The sequence below is a fragment of the Oenanthe melanoleuca genome, chromosome 11, assembly GCF_029582105.1.
Source record: "Oenanthe melanoleuca isolate GR-GAL-2019-014 chromosome 11, OMel1.0, whole genome shotgun sequence".
In the NCBI taxonomy this organism is placed as follows: domain Eukaryota; kingdom Metazoa; phylum Chordata; class Aves; order Passeriformes; family Muscicapidae; genus Oenanthe; species Oenanthe melanoleuca.
In genome coordinates this window covers 3,355,545-3,376,783 of record NC_079345.1, presented here as the reverse complement: position 1 = coordinate 3,376,783, position 21,239 = coordinate 3,355,545, and the positions used below count along the sequence as shown (strand labels likewise).

Sequence of the window (21,239 nt, the reverse complement as noted above, 5' to 3'; positions counted from 1 at the left end):
GAGCAGGGATCTGAGCATTTAATGAACACCAGGAGCAGATCTGAACACCCAATGAACACCAGGAACAGGGATCTGAGCACCAGGAGCATAAAGATCAGGGATCTGAGCATCTAATGAGCACCAGGAGCACGGATCTGAGGACCAGGAGCACCAGGAGCATAAGGAGCACCAGGAGCATAAGGAGCACCAGGATCAGAGATCTGAGCATATCAGGAGCACCAGGAGAAGGGATCTGAGTATCTAATGAGCACCAGGAGCAGATCTGAGCATCTCATGAACACCAGGAGCAGGGATCTGAGCACTTAATGAACACCAGGAACAGGGATTTGAGCACCAGAATCAAGGATCTGAGCACTTAATGAACACCAGGAGCAGAGATCTGAGCAGCAGGAGCAGGGACCTGAACATGTAATGAGCACCAGAAACAGGGATCTGAGTACCAGGAGCAGATCTGAGCATGTAATGAGCAGCAGGAGCATGGATCTGAGCACCAGGAGCAGGGGTCTGATCATGTAATGAGCACCAGGAGCAGAGATCCTAGCACCTAATGAGCACCAGGAGCAGAGATCCTAGCACCTAATGAGCCCCAGGAGCACCATGACCAAGGATCTGAGCACCATGAGCAGCAGGAGCAGCAGGAGCAGGGATCTGATCATGTAATGAGCACCAGGAGCACCAGGAACAGGGATCTGAGCATCCCATGAGCACCAGGAGCAGGGATCTGATCATGTAATGAGCACCAGGAGCAGGGATCTGAGCACCTAATGAGCCCCAGGAGCACCATGAGCAAGCATCTGAGCACCATGAGCAGCAGGAGCACCAGGAGCAGGGATCTGAGCATCCCATGAGCAGCAGGAGCAGGGATCTGAGCATCCCAGGAGAAGCAGGAGCAGGGATCTGAGCATCCCAGGAGAAACAGGAGCAGGGATCTGAGCATCCCAGGAGCAGGGATCTGAGCACCAGGAGCAGCAGGAGCAGCAGGAGCAGCAGGAGCAGGGATCTGAGCACCAGGAGCAGATCTGAACATATAATGAGCACCAGGAGCAGGGATCCGAGCATCCCATGAGCAGCAGGAGCAGGGATCCGAGCACCAGGAACAGATCTGAACATATAATGAGCACCAGGAGCAGGTATCAGAGCATCCCATGAGCAGCAGGAGCAGCAGGAGCAGGGACATGAGCATACCATGAGCAGGGATCTGAACACCATGAGCAGCAGGAGCAGGGATCAGAGCATCCCATGAGCAGCAGGAGCAGGGATCTGAGCACCAGGAACAGATCTGAACATATAATGAGCACCAGGAGCAGGGATCAGAGCATCCCATGAGCAGCAGGAGCAGGGATCTGAGCACCAGGAGCAGGGATCAGAGCATCCCATGAGCAGCAGGAGCCGGTCTCGGCTGTGCCTCGGTCCCAGAGCCGATCCCTCGTCGCAGAGGGGACAGTGCCATCTACAGCCTGACAGCCTGGCTGGGGACCTGCCTCGGAAATGTGAGAGCATCCCCTGCCGTCATCCCTTCACCCCGTGCTGGCTGCTAACACAGCACTTGTGAGCCCTCTGTGGGCTCTGTGCTGAGCACTGACAGTAAATGATGGAGAACAGCACAGCAGCCACACAGGCAGCTGAGGAACCACGTTATTCCAGCCTCTCTCCTCCATGGTTTGGTGTCATTTTGGACTGTTTGACATGGTTCATAGAAAATGCCAGATCTTTATCCAAATCACATGTATTTCCATGGGGTTTTGGGCTGTTCTGCAGGTGTACAGCTCCTGAACTCGGAGTGATTTGTGAGCGATTACTGCAGATACTGTAAAACTTCCCAGTTACAAACACACACAGATCCCTGTTCTGAGAGGGGAAGGGAACACAGAACCTACTGGATGGGCCAAGATCCCACAGCAAATGCAGATTGATTCTAAACTCAAACACTGAGTTTTCTCTAGCTAATTAATGAAACAATGCTGTCCTGGGTGTTTTTAAAGGCTGTGCACACCTGTCAGCCAGAGGAGACACGGATGAGATTTGCTCTGTTGCTGTAACCTGGGAGGTTCCTGTCCCACGGGCTCTGGCAGTGATGGTTCTAAATGTTTTAGTGCTGCTCCACTTCTTCCCTTCAGCAATAAATCTGTGCCTGCTCTTTGGAACAGGAAAAATCAATGGATTGGAAGATCTTGATTCCAGTGGAACAATGGCACATTTGTAGGGTGTGGCAGAATCTTGCTAAAGGTAGAGGAGAGGAAGTTTGGCTCTGTTTTGTTCCAAAATTCAGGGTTAGGTTAGGTCTGGCCCAAGTGATCCCTTCAGAAGAGAATCTGTTCTAGCAGCTGCACCTGAAAAGTGGTAAAATCAAAGCAATGGCTAAAGGAGATTTATGTGCTTTAGGATAACTTCTAAAAATCTGGATTAATTTCATTCTGAAGCAAAGCCTCAGCTCTAGCAAGCTCCTGTAATAGAAATGTAGCACCAGTCTGCTCAGGAAAAGAAAAATCCATATTTCTGCTCCTGAACCTATAGAAATATCTCCTGTGTTAGCAAGTTTTTTGCCACTCAGTTGACAATTCAGTTCTAGGCAGTGGAGCACAGTGGGAATCAAATCAGATCACATCACCACAGGAGGAGGATTTAACATGGTAATGAGTAGGATGGACTGATGTTTAAATAGCAAGAGATATTTGGGTGAAGATTAAAGGATTTTTTAGTCATGGATCCAAATTCCTTGGTTAAATAAAATTTCTAGTGACATTTGTACAACAATTCTGGGGAATTACACTGTGTGTATTCAGTTGGTGATAAAGCTTAACCTGTAGGATGTCCTACAAAGCACAAGAGCTGTTTTTACCATTAAAAAGTTGACCTGCTTGACCTCTTCTCCCTGTTTCTGGTTTCTGACCTTGGCATGCACCATCCAAAGCCCAAAGAATTAAAGGATGATGTTTATCCTTGAGCCTGGTCAACCTGGAGTGCTCCAGGATCACAAACCCACTGGGATTTCCATGGCTGAGCCTCTGTAAGAGTTAAACTAAACCTGTCAGACCCCATGGCACAGTTACTCTTTGGAGCACACCTGGCTTCTCCAGGTACTTTCTAGGTTTTTTTTTCTATTATTCTAAAGATAGAATTAGAGCAAACAAAGCTAGAAAACCCCTGCTATGGTGAGTTTGTGGCTCCCAGTTCCAAATCCCAACAAAAACAATCAGTTTTTGAGTTGGCTGGCATTGTGTGGCCGCAGCCTTTCCCACCTTTAAAGAAAATTTCTGGTAATTATTCATTTCTGCTGTGCTTTGGGTGCTGGCTCAGCCATCCCCTTGGAGCTGCAGATATGGTTTGCAGTACCCTGGGGTGCAGCATTTATCATCCCTGTCCTTGCAGCAAGGCCAGTGCCCTCAACCCCTCCTCCCCCAGAGGGCTGAAATTCTGTTTATCTCCAAACAACAATTTTTCTACTCAGGCTCAGTTAATGCATGCTAACCTTAGTGTAAACATTTTTTTTTTTCCTTAGATAAACTCCCTCAGGAAAAACTTTCTGCTTGATTTTTGAGGAGTTGCTCAGCTGTAATCATGCAGAATTCTCAGGGTTTCAAGCCGTGTGCCTCCTGCAGAGGTGCTCTGCCTGCTAATGACTGGCACTCAAGCTGTTCATTTTGCTTAGGCAAGGCCACTTGAAGGACAAATCTTTACTTTTGCCATCCCTTCCCATCCTGTGCAGGAGAAACTGCAGAACTTTTGCAAAATGTCACAGTCCCTTTGCTCAGCAAATCTTCCTTGGGAAATACACAGGTCTGCTCTCAGGAGTGAGCCCCTTGTTTCTGTGGATTCTCAGAGGATGCTGTAGGGAGATATTCCCATCCTTTATAGAGACAAGCTGTAAACCAGTAAGAAAAAGGCCAACTGATACCAAAAATGAAAGCTTTCTGCCCTAAGAGTGAAGATTCATTACACAAACACCAGGCAGTCTTTCAGAGCGAGTTTGGAGTTCACAGTGAAAATAACTGCTCACTTAGCTGCTGGCAAAGCTGCCTCCAAATTATCTGCTGCTTTTCATGGGAATCAGGCTCATTCTGCAGGGGTTTTGAGGCAACCCTGCTGCAAACATAGAAAAGCTGGTTGTTGTGCCACTGTGGAGCTTCCCACACCACTTAAATCCCAGTTCCAGTGCTGAAATGGGCACTGAACTCCACCTCTGTCTTGGGTTGCAATATAGAATGTGGCCAGAAATGTGAATTCTGTCCCCATCTGTTAAATCCAGCTGGGGCAGTGACCCTGATCTCCTGGCACACATTATCTGCTCATGGGCCATCTTTAAACCAGCTGGGCAATCATCTTTATCTTCCCACAGCCCATCCTCCCTCCAGGAGATATCTCCTGTTCATGGCCAGTGAGTCCCAGGGCATGACTGATAAAATTCCATCATCCCACTGGGAGATGCTCCAGCCAGGGGAGGAGCCAAGCCTTTCCTACCCAGAGAAAAACTGAGATTTTGGACACCAGAGCAGCCTTTACCCACTGGATTCCAGAGGAAAACCAGACCTTTCCACATCATCCCTGCACCTTCAGAGGAAACTGCACCTTCTCCAGGAGCACTGCTCCAGCTGAACCACATCTGCCCCTGCAGGAGGATGCAGCCACCATGGAATGGGACTGTGCCAACACCCTGACTGACTGACGGGTGTCAGCTTGGATTCTGACTCTGGCAGGGTTTGGGATTGTTCTGTGTAATACTGCATTGCTATTTTAATTTTCCTAGTAAAGAACTGTTATTCCTAATTCCCATATCTTTGCCTGAGAGCCCCTTAATTTCCAAATTATAATAATTTAGAGGGAGGGGGTTTCCATTCTCCATTTCAAAGAGAAGCTCCTGCCTTTATTGGCAGACACCTCTCCTTCAAACCAGGACAACCTCCATGTTCATTTGAAAGGGGAAAGACTTGTGTCTATTCCAGCTGGGATGTGAGCCAGGGATTCACGTGCTGCACATCCCCATCTCCCTGGGAATATCCCTGCCAGGGAATTTGGGAAGGACACAAAGAGTCCCCCCTGAGCCTGGTGCAAGGAGCACAGGTGTGTGCTCCATCCCTCTGTAGCAGGGGCTGGTCTGGGATGCCTGGGAATGCAGATTTCAGTGTCAGACTGTGTTTGTACACAAAGTGCTGGGACAGGGAAAGGGGATGAATCACTCAATGGGCTTCACACAGGCAATTAATAAAGCATTAATGACACAGGCAGCCCCTGTGCTGGCACTGCCTGCCAGATAATCCTTCCAAATAAACTTCTCCACGAATTTCCCTCCTTCCTTTGCCAGTGCTGGGAGCACAGAATCATTGAATCATTCACCCTGGGCTGTGCCAGGGCTGCAAACCCTGCACCAGGGACCCCATCCCCAATTCCCCAATTTCCTGCTCATCCCAGGGCTGGGCACAGCCACACACAGAGGAGGCTTTGCAGGAAATAGGGGAATGAGCAGAAATCCTGGCAGCCTGAGCTGTCTGGATCCTGGGATTTCTGTGCCATGGAGAATCTCCCTGGCCACACACACAGACCAGCCTGAAGAGATTTAATTGTTGCCTGACAACTTTAACACCCAGGAGAGGCTGCCCCTCCATCCTCCCTGCAGAGCTCTGCATTCATCTGGTGCTGATGTTAAATAATCATTTTTCCCAGGTATAAAACATGGGGTTCCAGTGGGCAAAAGCAGCAGGAAAAGCCAGTGAGGTGAGAACATTTGGGGATTAAACACGGCTGGGAGAGATTTCAAATTCTAATCATGACTTTTTTCTGAAGTATTTGTTCTGCCCTATCAGCTAATACAGCAATGGTGCATGCATTAACATCCTGAAATTGAAACAGAGATCAAGGGTATAGGGTATAAATTGGTTTTGGAGCATAACATTAAATAATCAAACCACGCTGGAGCAGCCCCTGTGACAAAATGACTTACATTTTTGGTGCTGCTTTTTAAATGTGATTATGCATTTTAATTGTTTCACTTCAGCCTGCAGAGTAGTTTCAAAGATGTTTTAAAATAACTCATGGCATGAACAGCCTCCTGGCTTTGAAATATGCCTCGGGTTCAATAATTTTGTTTTTAATTTTGTGTGATGTGTGAAGCAGTGACTTTGTTCAGTGTTTTCAAGGGGGTGGAGCAGGGTTTTCTAAAACACTGTGGATTGACAAGGCTACAAATGTGTAAAGACAGTAGAAATTTCCATTCAGTTTGTTGTTTTGTTACTCTGGAAGAGCACAGGGCTCCATAAATTTCATGTTTGGAAGAATAAGAATGTCCAAGGCCAGGCTGGACAGGGCTTGGAGCACCCTGGGATAGTGGAAGGTGTTAGGAATTAGAAATGCAAGTGTCATTCTGCTGATGCCTGTTGATTTGGAAATGCTCAAAATGGAATTTAACAGGAGTTTTATTGTGCAAGGACTTCAATTTCTGACATTTCTTGCTAATGAGCAGAATTAATAATCAAACTCATCAATTCCCTTGAATCCCAAAGTGTCTTCAGTGGGAATGTGGGGGAGGAAGCTTCAGTCATGTCTGGGATCTCTGTTTGAAACAATTCAAACGTCATGGACACAGTTGCTCAGAGAAAAGTCTTAAACTTCTGTCTTAACTTTTATTTAAAAGTGGTTTTGGCCTGAAAAAAAATCCAAACCCAATGTTAATATGAAAACCTTGCATGAAAACACAATTAAGAAAATTTAAAACCTGATTATCAAAACTTTCATTCATCATTAATTTCAACATTTGCAGTCCCATTCATTTTTTTATTTGGTCTGATTTATATTGTTTCTTGAGCTCAGTAGCAGATGGGCTGGTGTCCTTTTTTTGGGTTGGTTTTTCCCCCTTATATCACATTAACATTCATTAATAATCACTCTCTGCTCTTGGAAGATTTTTTTTAAGACAACAGCATGACTGAGAGCCTGCACTTGTGTTTCTCAGCAGGAATTTTGACCAACAAGCACTCAGGTTGTTTTATCTCTGCTGACCAGCCATTTGCACTGCCCCATAAAATTCAGGAAGAATTTCACAGGAAGAAATTCACATTATTTTTTCTAAAGTCTGGTGATGAGCATCAAAAATTCTTTCTGGCTTGACCACTGAACAAATCCTTGCAGACTAAATCAGTGATAGACCCATCCTTAGATATTTAACTACTGCTGTGCTCTTGGAGTTTTTATAATATCCTTCTACCTCTATGGAATACTTTTTGGGAGTGCAAACATTTTAGAGACAGGATTTGGCTGAGGTTCAGCCTCTCACAGTCAAACTGAATGGGGCACCTGCTGTATGACACAAAACTTCAGTTTTACAGCAGCTGGCAGACAGAAGGAATTGCTGTTCTTCTGAGCTGCCTCTTGAGTTCTAATTGCCTAAAAACCAGCAAACCTCGTGTCCTAAACTTGGTCTCTTTTTCTTCTGTCTTATCAGTTGATTCAATTTTCCAAAAGTAAAGGGTTTCCAAAAGAATCACTGTCCTGGATATCCTTGGCCTCCTGACTCCTTGAAGTACATGTAAAAATAATCAGAGAAATAAAATCCTCCTGGAAACCTTCTTAAGGAGCTGATGTTTCTGTTCCAGTGGATAGACAGCAGCTGAGTTCAGTGATTTCCTCCACTGTGGAGGTTAAAATGCAAAAAGCTTTAAAGAGACACTTTTGCTTTGCTCTAGACACAGGGAGCTGTGAAAGAAAACACTTCTGTAAGAGAAACAAGGGAAATCAGAAAGTTTCATTTATTGGGAAATTCATATTCTGAGATGAAGGATTTGGTCTGAGGAGGAAAAATTAAAACACATTGCACATTGCACAGCTCTGTAAATGGAAGGAACTTTTATATCTGTATTTAACTACAAGAATTAATAAATAAAAATGTCATGTCTGTAGCAAAACAACGTAAAAGAGCATATTCTATTATTACATGCACATTTTTCAGAGAGACAATTCCTGCTTAACCTTTCTGATTTCAGAGTGTTTATAAGAGGTAAAGTATCTATTCTCATTATTTATCTTCCTAATACCTAATTTTGTTAACTCTATATCAGAGTGAGCAAAAAATATCTCAGCAAGCATTAGGTATTTTGAAAACAGCAAGGCTTGAAGCCCAGGAAGTGATTTGTGCATCTCTTCATTTTTTTAATTGTAAACAATCCTGAGTGCCTTGTGTAGTACCCACATCTCAGCCCCAGCATCTGACCCCTCATTAGAGGCAGCAGTAATTAATCTGAGCAGACTGCTCCTTGCAGGGACTGTGCCACTAGAAGGCACTATCTGCTAGAAAGTTGGGAAAAGAGGAGTGTTTCCTTAAATGATTCTGTGTGGGCACCTCCAGGAAAAGTGCAGGCTCAGGTAACCCTAGAGAAATGCTGGGCAGTGCCTGGCTGTGGTTGCAGCTCTTTATCAGCCAAATACAGAATCAACATATTTCCATTTGGAAAGGAGTGCCAGGTGTATTTACAGAATGAAGGAGTGAATTCCATTTGAAGTCTGGAGGAAGAGCCAGTGAGTGGTTACAGGGTTTGGACAGGCAGGTTACACCTGATTTCCACTGGCTCAATCCCTGAGGCTCAGCCCCTGAAGGGAGCCAAGGGGACTTTCCTGGGGGTGTTGAGAGAGCAAATCTAGAGGACAGGAAACATCAGCTGGCACAGTGTGCCAAAAGCACAGTGCCAGAGGGGCAGGGTGGAGTCCAGCAATCCTCTGTCCCACAGTGACACCTGCCAGGAGCTGGGTGACCTGGGCTCACCCTGTGGCAATGGAGATCCCAAACCTGGCTCTGCCAGGGGTGGTGCCACAGGTCAGTGTGTCACTGGCTCTCTCCAGATGCTGCTGGCTGAAAGCTGGGTGTGCAGTCTTATTTACTGCACATTGCCTTTAGAGATTAAATGGGAAATCCTCTTAAGGATATCATAATTCTGGATTGTTTATCAGCAGGCCTAAGTGCTTCAAAAGTGTTTCAAAGGATGCATTCATTAGGACACTGTTCCTCTATCCAGAGTAATATTCCTGCTATAAAAATAGGAATTAAGACACCAGGAGAGACGAAAAAGCAGTGTCAAATTTCACAGAATTCACAGAATGACTAGGTTGGAAGAGATCTTCAAGATCAAGTCCAACCCAGCCCTAACACCTCAACTAGACCGTGGCACCCAGTGCCACATCCAGCCTTTGTTTCAACACATCCAGGGATGGTGACTCCACCATTCCACCACTTTATCACTCTTCAATTTGTGCTGCCCAGTGCATAATACACAACCAACACAGCTCCTGTGATATTTGACTCATTTCTTGGTTCCCAAGTCTTAATTCCAGCATTCAAAACCAGCACTGCTGTTAAATATTCCTGCACAGCCTGTGGCTGGACACTTGCATTAGGTCACTCCAAATTTCTGTCACAGAAACACAGGGCATGAATCACCTTTTTATTACACAGAGCACACCTGGATTTTTAGACTGTATGCCATGAGCAGCAGCTGTGCTTTTTTTTAAACAGTCCTTTTATAACTTACAACTAAATATAATCTCCCACATAATTATACATTCATGCTAGAGTGTGCTTTAACACACATGACCTGTTTGTTACCACATAGCAGTTTATTAGATTTTTTTGAAATGACATTACAAAGGACCTAAGGCCAGTATTACAAGTATATATCGATACATTTCTCATGTTCACAAAATTCCCCTGTTATTATGAGCTTTTATTCCAGTGAGTTTAGAAAAATGACCTGTCATATTGCCTTCACAGCACTCAGGTGCTAATTTGGTGGCATTTCAGGAGCAGTTTAAGTGTGGTCCACCTGCAACTGCTGCATTTGCATTTGCATTTGAAGCTGGAGCATTGCAATGATTGTCAGGAATAGCTGACATTGGTCATTTTTCTTCACAAGTGACACAGTACAGACTCTCCCAAATACACCTTCCGTGGCCAAAATGTAATAAACACAGACTCCAGGCTCAAAGATGTGGGTATGATTAGAAAAGCAAACATTTCTTTAAATCAAGTATTTTGAAGTTATTCCAAGAAAAACAAGGCTTTAAAAATCGACCTGGATTCTTTTTTTTTTCTTTTGTTCCTCATGTCTCACTGCCTTGTTAGCAAATCAAGGCAGTGATTCCCACTGAAAACCCCCACACAGACATTCCCACACTCCATCCCTGCTCTGTCCAACATCAATCCCAACCCTCTTCAATCCCAGTCATGGATCAAAGGCAGTGCCAAAGGACAGTGCCAGAGCAGAGTTAAAGACTTTCAGTGCCACAGTGAGACTGTTCACAGCTCCTTAGTGCCCAGGTGTCACAGCAGGGGGTGGCAGTGGTGGCTCAGATGTCTCTCATGGTCAATCTGCATTTCTGGTTTATGCTCCAGAACACACAGCTCGGGTTACACCAGGAGTAGGAGAGATGATTTCGATGCTCAGTGTCTCTTGTTTCCAAAAATCACCTTTATTACATGAATGAAAGACAACACAATCCTCAATAGTGAGTGCCTGATGCTCAGAGCTACAATTAATGAAATTAATTAAGTTTCAATCTTGTGCTTCACTCCACAAACTCACGTAGGACAAGGCAAGATTCCCATTTGGTGGGAGTCACTAAATGCTGAGCTATCAAACGTGAAACATCTAGAAAAGTACAGGAAAGAGATAAAAGTGACTCCACAAAAAAATACACCCAGGAGTTGAGATCCATAAGATCTGTGTTTTAATAACACAGCCAAGTGATCCTCATAACAAGAATTCAAAAAGTGAAATTACAGTACACAAATCAAAATAGAAACTAACCCTACCCCACCTATACAATGTACATTAGGAATGCAAGCTCTGTAACAATATAAAAATGCTTTCACACACTGGAATTGCAAAAAGCCATTCTTTAATTCCAAGGATTTGTAGAAAAAAAGAAAAAGTCATCTTCCATGATTTATCTGGAGTTGTTGGCAACCTGTTGGGGGAAAAAAAAAGAAAGGAGGTTACTGAGAATTAAGAGAATCATGTTCATCAAAGATTCTCATTTGTGGGGTTCAGGCTACTAGAAAACACACTGAGGGCATAAAAGCCAGTAATAATTTGTATTTTTAACAACACAAAAGTAGATACCTTAACAAGCAAGAATATATCTGTTCCAAACACACTGTAATATAGGGGCAGGTCAGCAACCAGAAATGCTGTAAGAACACATCACACAATTGACCTTTCAGGAAATCTCTCTGTCCAGGGAGCACTGCCCTGGGACATGGACTGCCCCATGCCTGAGTGCCCTGTCACACAGCCAGGACCTGCAGCTTGGCAGCTGTGTGGGAGTCACTGCTCCCTGCCAGCTCCTAGGTTACACACAGGAGGAATTTACAGCTGAGGGACAGTTACTCCTCTGGGCACTCTGTTCCAAAGCTGCCTGCCTTTTCCAAGCAGAAATCCCTCCTGGTGTCCAACCTGAGCCCCTCTGGCACAACTTGAGGCTGTTTCCTCTCCTCCTGGGAGCAGAGCCTGATCCTCCCTGGCTGTCCCTTCCTGCCAGGGAGTTGTGCAGAGCCATAAGGGCCCCCTGAGGCTCCTTTTCTGCAGGCTGAGCCCCCTCAGCAGCTCCTGGTGCTGCAGCCCCGTTCCCTTCCCCAGCACAATTCTCTCTCTATGTGATCCTGCTCTGCACAACTCCCAGACCCCTCACAGACCAAGGAGGAAGTCAGTAATGCCAGAGGCCCAGGGGTTTGTCCCAAGCAGCAGTTTACCTTAGCCCTTGTTGGAGGCTGGGGTCTTGTTCTCCCCCTCGAGCTCCTCCACACCAGCCTGCATCATCAGGTCGGCGATGTTCCTCTCCAGGTCGTCAATGCGGCAGCTCATGTCATCGAGTGCCCAGGGTCAAGGGAAGGGCAGAGCCTGCCCCGGGGAGCCACAGGGAGCCACAGCCCCTCACCCTGCCCCGGGGAGCCACAGCCCTTCACCCTGCCCCGGGGAGCCAGAGCCCCTCACCCTGCCCCGGGGAGCCACAGGGAGCCACAGCCCCTCACCCTGCCCCGGGGAGCCACAGGGAGCCACAGCCCCTCACCCTGCCCCGGGGAGCCACAGGGAGCCACAGCCCCTCACCCTGCCCCGGGGAGCCACAGGGAGCCACAGCCCCTCACCCTGCCCCGGGGAGCCACAGGGAGCCACAGCCCCTCACCCTGCCCCGGGGAGCCACAGGGAGCCACAGCCCCTCACCCTGCCCCGGGGAGCCTCAGGGAGCCACAGCCCCTCACCCTGCCCCGGGGAGCCTCAGGGAGCCACAGCCCTTCACCCTGCCCCGGGGAGCCACAGGGAGCCACAGCCCTTCAAACTGCCTCAGAGAGCCACAGGGAGCCACAGCCCCTCACCCTGCCCCGGGGAGCCACAGGGAGCCACAGCCCCTCACCCTGCCCCGGGGAGCCTCAGGGAGCCACAGCCCCTCACCCTGCCCCGGGGAGCCACAGCCCTTCAAACTGCCTCAGAGAGCCACAGGGAGCCACAGCCCCTCTGACCCTGCCACTGTCCCAAGCTGCTCCAGCCCCGTGTCCAGCCTGGCCTTGGACAGATCCAGCTTCTCTGGGCACCCTGTGCCAGCCCTCCCCACCCCCCCAGGGGAGAATTTCTTCCCAATATCCCATCTGACCCTGCTCTCTTTCAATCTGAACCCATTCCCCCTGTTCTGTCACCCTGTGCTCATACAGACAGCCCCATTCCACCTTCCCATGGGCTCCCTTCAGGCACTGCAAGGCTGCTGTGAGGTCACCTTGCACTTTCACCTCTCCAGGCTGAACAATCCCAATTCTCTCCACCTTTCCTGCCAGCAGAGCTGCTCCATCCCTGGTGCCTCCTCTGGACCCTGCAGCAGCTCCTTTCCCAGGCCCCAGCACTGGAAGTGGATAACATTCCTCTACAGGTGGGGAACACTGGCTTGGTTAAATTGTTTTTATCATTACAGTTTTGATCAACCTTAAAATTTATCTTACAAACCCCACTGGCAAACAGACTTCGTGACACTTGTAATCCTGCACCCATCTGAGTTTAGAAAAGGATATTTCTTCCAATGATTTGGTCAGACATGGTTTGAAACTTGTCCTGCATTTGCTGGAGCAATGTCTGCACCTGATAGAAAGGGAAAAAAATGGAAATGTTTTGTTTCCTTCAGAGGCTGTTACCCAATCTCATGTAGGACACTGTTCTTTCACTGCTAAGCTCAAAACTCTGCATACAATTATATCCATAGGTAAAAATGGTGTTTAAATACAGATATAAGGAGGTGAAGTGACGCTTATAGGAAACAACTGTGAGATGCAGAAACCGCCGGTGTTCCCCAAACAAAACCCACGACAGCGCACGGCCCTGTCCGTCACACGGGGCACCTCGCACGGCCCTGTCCGTCACACGGGGGCACTTTGTGGGTGACACGGAATGGTTTGGGCTGAAGGGACCATCTCCTTCCACGGGCAGCGACACCTTCGGCGGACAAGGCGCACCCAGGACAGGGTTTCCCCTCTTTTCCCTCCTTTCCTCCCGTCCCACGCCCCGCAGCCCGTTCCCGGCCCGCCCGCCCCTCACCACGGCCGTCAGGTCCTGCACGCTCTTGGGGTCGGTCTCGGCCATGGTCGCTCCTGAGGCGGCTCCACTTCCGGGCCGCGCCCCGCCGCTTCCGCCTCTCGCGAGAACTTCCGCCCCGCGGCATTGTGGGAAATGTAGTCCTTCAGCCCTCCATGGTAGTCCACAAATCCGGCACAGCTATTAAAGCTTTTCACTATTTATGCGTTCCGGCTGAAAGTTTCGTAGTTATCTTATTAATTATCCTTCTGTCTGAAGTCCTCACTTCTTTACAAAAAGAAAAAGAATAATTCTTTATGTCCCACTTTTCTTATTATTTTTTAATGCACAGTATTGAAGTGTCCCTTTATTTTATTTATTGCTTTCTTCTGGATGAGCAGTTCAGCTTAGGTAGGTCTTATCTCTTGGATGTTAACAATCTACCCAGAATTAGATGAAAATTTAAAGGATGACATTTCATGAATATTTCTTAGGGAATCCATTGGCATTTCTGCTGCTTTGAATAGACAAAGCTGGATGATTTGATTATAAATACTTCATGTGTGGAGGAGAATAGGTAATTATTCTCAGTGCCTGCTCCACTGAGATGTTTTTTCCCCTCCGTTATTGAGTTAAAAGGAATTTGGCAAATCAATCACGAATTTACAGCTACAGATCTCAGACTGAAATTAAAGACAGCTGAAATGTTTTTCCTCATGGAAATGTAAAATGTGTCCTTCCAACTCCAACTCTGTAAAACCAGGAGAAAAGCACCTTTTGGAGATGGACAGAGGTGCCATCTGGAAAACAAATGGACACTCGTGGAAACCTGGCCAGGAGAAGGGGAAAATTACACTGTGCAGCCACTCTGAATAATGGGCAATTCCACAGGCTTTGCAAAATGTGCAGATCTGTGACCCTGCAGCAGTCACAGCCATCCCTGCTCTGGCTGGGTCTGGTGTTACTCTGATCACAGTTAGGTCAATGCTGAGCTCCTTTTGTGAAATCCATTGTTTGTGCAGTGTCCTGATGGGAGAGGAAAGGGTTTCCAGCTGCAGTTTCCAGGCTGACACTACATCTACCTTCCCAAACTGCTCATTAGAACTTCTGCATTTTGTGCCCAAACTCTCAGCACTTGGAAATCTGCAGTTGGCTGTGCTGGGCAGAGATTGTGCTGTTCCCCTGCTGGCAGCACACATGTCCCTGCTCTGACCCAGACTATTCTGAATTTAGCAACCTCAGAAGTGATGCTGGTACTTTCCTGCAGCTTTCCATGTGCTTAAAGAGTTTTCCATGATGGACAACAACAAAAAAATAGCCCAAGTTCATCGTGGCTGTGGTTCTGAGCCATGTGGCTGGCAGTGCAGCATGAGGCAATAAATCCTGGGCTGCAGGCTGCTGCTTGCCTGCTTCTGACAGAGCTGCTTTACAGCTGTGTGCTTGGCACCAGCAGCTCCCTGCTGCATCATTCACTCTGCTCCTGCCCAGCCTGCAGGGTGCCTGAGACATGGGAGTGAAATTCAGTCACTCCAGTCCAAACAAACCCTCAGGAGCTGTCTCTGGGAGGAAGAGAGCTTTGGGAGATGTGATCATCCCCCAGGCTGTCCCTGCCCTCCCAAGGGAGGCACTGATGGAGCCAAGGCAGGTCCTCTTCCTTTAGTGCCTCCCCCCAGGCCAGCCTGGATCAGGGTGGGCTGAGAATGAGCAGGAATCAGAAAGGAAAAGGGGCCACAAAAAATAAATAAGAGGGAAAGGGTCTCTCCAGCAAGCTTGGTGGGGTCTGGGGCTCACATGGATCCTTTTCAGTGGGGCAATAAAACACAGTGCATCTATTTCAGTCATGTTTGGGGCAATCCTGTGGGAGCTGCAGCCTGAGTTCTGAGTTTTGAGTCTCCAAGCCTCTGGCACAAGGCACCCACCAAGTTTATAACCATATCAACACCCACCACATTTATAACCATATCAACACCCACCACATTTATAACCATATCAACATTCACATTTATAACCATATCAACATCCACCACATTTATAACCATATCAACATTCACATTTATAACCATATCAACATCCACCACATTTATAACCATATCAACACCCACCACATTTATAACCATATCAACATTCACCACATTTATAACCATATCAACACTCACCACATTTATAACCATATCAACATTCACCACATTTATAACCATATCAACATTCACATTTATAACCATATCAACACCCACCACATTTATAACCATATCAACACTCACCACATTTATAACCATATCAACATTCACATTTATAACATATCAACATCCACCACATTTATAACCATATCAACATTCACCACATTTATAACCATATCAACACTTACCACATTTATAACCATATCAACACCCTCCACATTTATAACCATATCAACACCCTCCACATTTATAACCATATCAACATCCACCACATTTATAACCATATCAACATTCACATTTATAACCATATCAACATTCACATTTATAACCATATCAACACCCACCACATTTATAACCATATCAACACCCACCACATTTATAACCATATCAACACTCACATTTATAACCATATCAGCATCCACCACATTTATAACCATATCAACATTCACATTTATAACCATACCAACATCCCCCACATTTATAACCATATCAACATCCACCACATTTATAACCATATCAACATCCACCACATTTATAACCATATCAGCTGCCTCAGTGTGAGAGACTGGTTCATGTTTTGAGCTCCCAAGAAGGGGTTAAGGGATGGAGTGAAGTGTAAGAGCCTCCTGTTGTGTGCCCCTGTTGCTCCTACCCCAGGAAGGGAAGGCTGTGTGTGTTAAAAGGGATGAATTTTAGCATTGAAACCTTGAGATTTAGATCTCCTCCAGTTGGAGGAAGCCACACTTGTGTCACCTGTTCTACCACACAGCCAAAACTGATAGCATGAGTGAGATTGGATTTTTTTTCCTTCTAATACTGGGGGGAAAATACTATCACTTGTTCTACTCCCTTCTCTTAGGCAAATTTTGAAATGTCTTCTGTAAAAAAAATACAGTAAATTATTATCACAGACAAACTCAAAATGCCACCAGTAAAAAACCAGTACTTCTTCAAGCCCATCAGAGCTGGCAATGTGAAGTGCTTTGAAGGAAGAAAACAAACCTGCTTTAATTATGGACAGTATCTCATAGCCCCACAACAATCCTGGATTATCTCTTTTTTGAGCCCCATCACTTTGCCTGCAGGAGGAATGACATTCCCCCATTTTCCTGAGCCTGCTGTGCCAATGCCCAGGCCAGGCTGTGCAGGAAGGTTTGTGGGAAGGATCTGTTCCCTTTCCACGCCCTGCCTGGGGAGCAGGAGCAGCTCCCAAATCCTGCCCCTCGTGTTGCAGGTCAGTCCTAACACTGGGCTGCAATAAAGACTCTCAGTGCAGGGAAATCAATTCACACTGTGAAAAAATGACCACGGGTCCAAATTTCTTCTGCCTCTGCTCCCAAGCCAACATTTCCCATGTGAAGCTGTCTCCAGCTCCTCATCCTGCATCCAGTGAGTTGTTTTATCCCTGACAGTGCTAGGATCATGCTCTAGGCTGTTCCCTTGCCAGATATGGAGAAGAACTGGTTTTATCTCCCTGGTCTCTTTTCCCATTACATCAGTGAGTGGCTAATACTGAAAAGAGCTGGTTCTTGGTGTGATGAACTGTAAAAAGGTGTTTGGAGCATGTGATGAATGAGAGTTACACTTGTGAGAGAGCATAACTCATTTTGTGCCTTAAAACCCTGCCTGTTTTCCAGCTGCATTGATAGTACATGATAATTTCCTTTTCTGGGATGCCATACTTTGGCAGTGCTTATCTGTGCAGTGAAATGCACAAAAATATACAATATCAGGCCAGCAAAGTGTGGGCAGGACTGCTGCCATCATCTCCTTGCATGATTGTAGCTCTGCCTAGTTGTGTGCCAAGCAGGATTTGGAAAGGATTACACAGCCACAGCCCACTGGGATGAAACACCCAGCAGGTTTAGGAAGAAATTAAATTAAACTATAACCCTAATTGCATGGCAGGAAAATCCAGCTCCTGTAATTCTGGTTACTCTAGCTTAGAAAGGTTTTTAGTGTATTTTAAGCTGTAGAATGAATCCATTAGAAGCATAACCTGGAAAGGACATAGTGGTCATCTTTCATTTTCCTGCTCTGAGGCTGAAAAATTTTGAGTTATGTATTGTTTCAAACATTGTATCTGCATGCACAAGTGCCAAGGGAAGAGTTAAGGTTAATACATTATCAATTTCCTGCTTTCAAATGTCAAAACACATAACTTGAGCAGGGTCAGCAACACAGTCACATAAATAAGAGGATGATGGCCACTGAGAGGAATCCCATTTGGAAAATAAATTGGAGGTGGAAAACAACCCTAGAAATAACGTGCTGAATGCTGGTGAATCAACACTTGTCAGTGTGTTATTTGTGCTTGCTGGGGTTTTGTTTCCCAGCCAGCCATGAGTAAAGCTCCATCTCAAGCTGCTGGCTGCTCCCCTGCACATTCCATACTCAGGATCATATTGGCTGTTGGCATCAACCTCGTGCAGAATAATGACAGATTCTGCTGCTTCCATTATCCCTTCAGACCTGCAGCAGCAGGGTCTGGGCAGCTCACAGAGGAGGAGACTCAGAGCACCTGGAATTATTGCTGCAAATGACTGAATTGACCTTGCCAGAAAAATAAAATGGATAAAAATTTCTTTGTGATTTCATTTTCTGGTGTGGGGATAGACCTAGATAACTAAAGAAGAGGCAGGCACCAAGGAGGTGCATTAGGGTGTTAAATGGGGGATGAATTTCTCTCAGCAATTTGGCAATTACATTTTTGCATCTATTAGCTTGAGTAATACCACAGTTATTGCGTGCCAACATCTTAAGAGAATTAGTTAAAATGTTATAAAAAGGGTTAAAATAATGGCAATAAAAAGGACTTGTTTCACCATGACAGTTTGCAAGTGAAAGTTCTGTTCTGGTGGCAAGAGACCTGTGGAATATTCCTGGAGCTCATTTGTCACTGTCCTGCAGATTTGAAATCAGCATCTGCAGGCAATCCCTGTTGTGATAAAAAACTTTCAGAAATTGGGGATTCAGAGAGGAGCTCAGCCTGGAGCAAGGGCATCTCAGGAATCTCTTCACCATCACTGTCCCTCTTGGGTTGTGTTTTCAACCCTCTGTGAATAAATGAGCCAGCACAGCCAAATGTGAGGGGACAAAAAAACCTCAGACAGCAGGAGCAGGAAGGGTCCCCAGGCTGTGCTTCTGCCCTGCTGTTCAGCAATGCTGCAGAGCTGCATTGCCAGGAGCTGCTCTCAATGCAGGACACTCTGAATTTTGATAAACTCTGAAATCAACTTACTGAGAACATCCTGGCTGTGAGCAGCCTGCCTCAAAGGATCTTTGGGTATCAGAAAAAAATGGGCAGATCAGACTTACCTATTTTTTAAATTTGTGGTTTTTTATAATCCCAAATGTCCACTGTGTTCAGTATTGTAATTTCTGGGCCAATGGGACCCTTTGCTGGGCTGTGGATGAGGCAAGTGCTGGTGCTTTGGCTGGACCTGGAAAGGAGAAGGAAAAGCCTTTTTTCCATCCTTTAAACCAAATTGCAGCCATTGATTTCAACAGGAAATTACTGCTCCCATCAGGAGGAACTCTGGGGACATTCCTCCCCAAAATCCCCTTTGCTCCCAAAGAGTTGCTTCATTTCACAAAGTCCCTTGAGTTTAATTTTCTGCCCTCATTTATTCAGAGTGGAGAGCCCTGGCAGTCCCTGCTGTTCCACTGGGCAGAATTCCTGGGATAAAACTGAGGCAGGAGCTGCCCAGGTGGGTGCCAGAGCTGCTTCTGCTGATGTCACAGTCCCCAAATTGGAAGAGCTCTGCTGCTTTACCAAACTGCCTGATGCACCAGTTAAATGCTTGTTGCAAAGTCACATCAGAGCACTTTAAAAAAAATCACAATGCACTTGTTAATTTTCTGCTCTGAATAGTTTAGGAGAGCTCAGTGGTGCTGGGGCAACACAAAAGCAATTTTGCACCGAGCCAGGATAATCCATCATGGTGTTGCCAGCACTATTGATGTGGTCTGGGATGGAGTTTGACTTGAAAAATGAAGAGGAAATTAAGTATAGCAGAGTGATAATGGAATGATCAATGCTGCTTGCTGCAGACTTTGTGTGTGCACTGGAAAGGAAGATATTCTGTCCTGCTGGCCTGTGTAAGTGAGGTGATAAGTCTTGTCTGAAATGCAGAGCTAAATGGAAGTCATTAGTGTGGCAGAGTTAACACTGGGGCTTCACTAGCAGAAAGAGTAAAACAAGAAGGGAGAGCAAGAAGGATGAGATGATGTCCCAGTTTGTCTCTTTCAAGAGAGCATAAATAATTCTGTCACAAAATTCCCTTTTCTCAGTTCCACGGTTCTGTTCTCGCTCATAAACACTGAGTGTAAAGATGGGATTTGTGAAGTCCCTTCCCTCCAGCATTTGAGTAGCCTGGGTTGCAAACCAGAAACCTGTTGTCATAAAAACTCTTTTTTTTTTTGTTATTAGAAGTCTGATTTCCATGGGAAAAATCCATCAGTTTGGGACAAGAATTTTCTTTTTAATGGGACTCTCTGTAGGAGGAGTCTTCACTCAACAGGAAGAACTGTGCTGAGTATTTTGGGCCTCAGAGTAATCTACCATGAAGCTTTTTGGTCATAAGTGCTCCTGAAAACTGATCTGGGCAGGAGAAGCTCTGTGCCCCACCTTGGGAATCCTCCACAGTCAGTAGGGCTGCTCTCTGTGGCAGACATGCCTCCAAAATTCTCCTTGGGCAGCGCCATTTGGAATTCTTGATGATGTTAATGGTTCCCACAAGGGCAAAGGAGACTTCTGAATGTCTGATTGCTGGTAGGATGTGGCATTTATTATTTATCCTACGTGCTTTTCTTGCTGCTTGTTGCTAAACATCCTCATCCTCATGGGTTCCAGTGTTTTATGGGATGTCAAGTTCTCAGGAAGTCATTATGGGCTGCATTAGGGATCTCCATCTATTTCCCATCCTTGCATGCATGTAGGAGTTTCAGTGTCCCCCTAACTGTTTTATTTGGGCTTGTTGCAAAGCCCAAGGGATGGATTTCTGCCCTCTGCACTTTTTATCACAGCCAATGAGGTCTTTCTGGACAGCATCTGATCCACTCTCTGAAATGTTTTCAGCTACTTTCTTCAGTAATATCAGATTTTGAACTAGATAATGGGATTGCCTTATCCCAGTCATATGGCTTAAAATATCTTCTGGGTCCAAAATTTCATTATTTTAATCTTCCATTAACCATTCTATGAACCCTTGCAATTCAGTGTGGCTTTTCTACAAAACTAAATTTCTTAGCAGTGGCTTGTACCAAATCTCTTTATAACATCCTTGAAGAGTCAGTAGCTTCCTAAAACAAGACCTTCTTCTAAAATTCCTTTTCCCCACAGTAAACTTTTATTTCTTGGCATTACTGGCCATTCAGATGCTGTGTCATTTACTTTTTCTATTTAATGCTAAACCAAGTTTTAAGCCATTCCTAGGGCAATCAGCATTTTTTGGCTTTACATTTGTGTAGATAAATTGCATAGAAAGTTTAATTAACTAATTATGTATCCACAGTGAGTCATAACAGCTTT

The 21,239-nt window shown here is 45.9% G+C and overlaps 1 protein-coding gene across 1 annotated transcript; it reads right to left on the bottom strand.

Moving 5' to 3' along the window:
* Positions 1 to 9,573: 9,573 nt before the first annotated feature.
* Positions 9,574 to 13,652, bottom strand: HSBP1 (heat shock factor binding protein 1). Its single transcript, XM_056500547.1, has 4 exons — positions 13,554 to 13,652; positions 13,034 to 13,100; positions 11,729 to 11,848; positions 9,574 to 10,944 (listed from the first exon to the last, which is right to left on the bottom strand). Exons 1-3 carry the CDS (start codon positions 13,596 to 13,598, stop codon positions 11,730 to 11,732), a joined length of 231 nt encoding a protein of 76 aa, XP_056356522.1. The 5' UTR covers positions 13,599 to 13,652; the 3' UTR covers positions 9,574 to 10,944; position 11,729.
* Between the last annotated feature and the right edge of the window lie 7,587 nt (positions 13,653 to 21,239).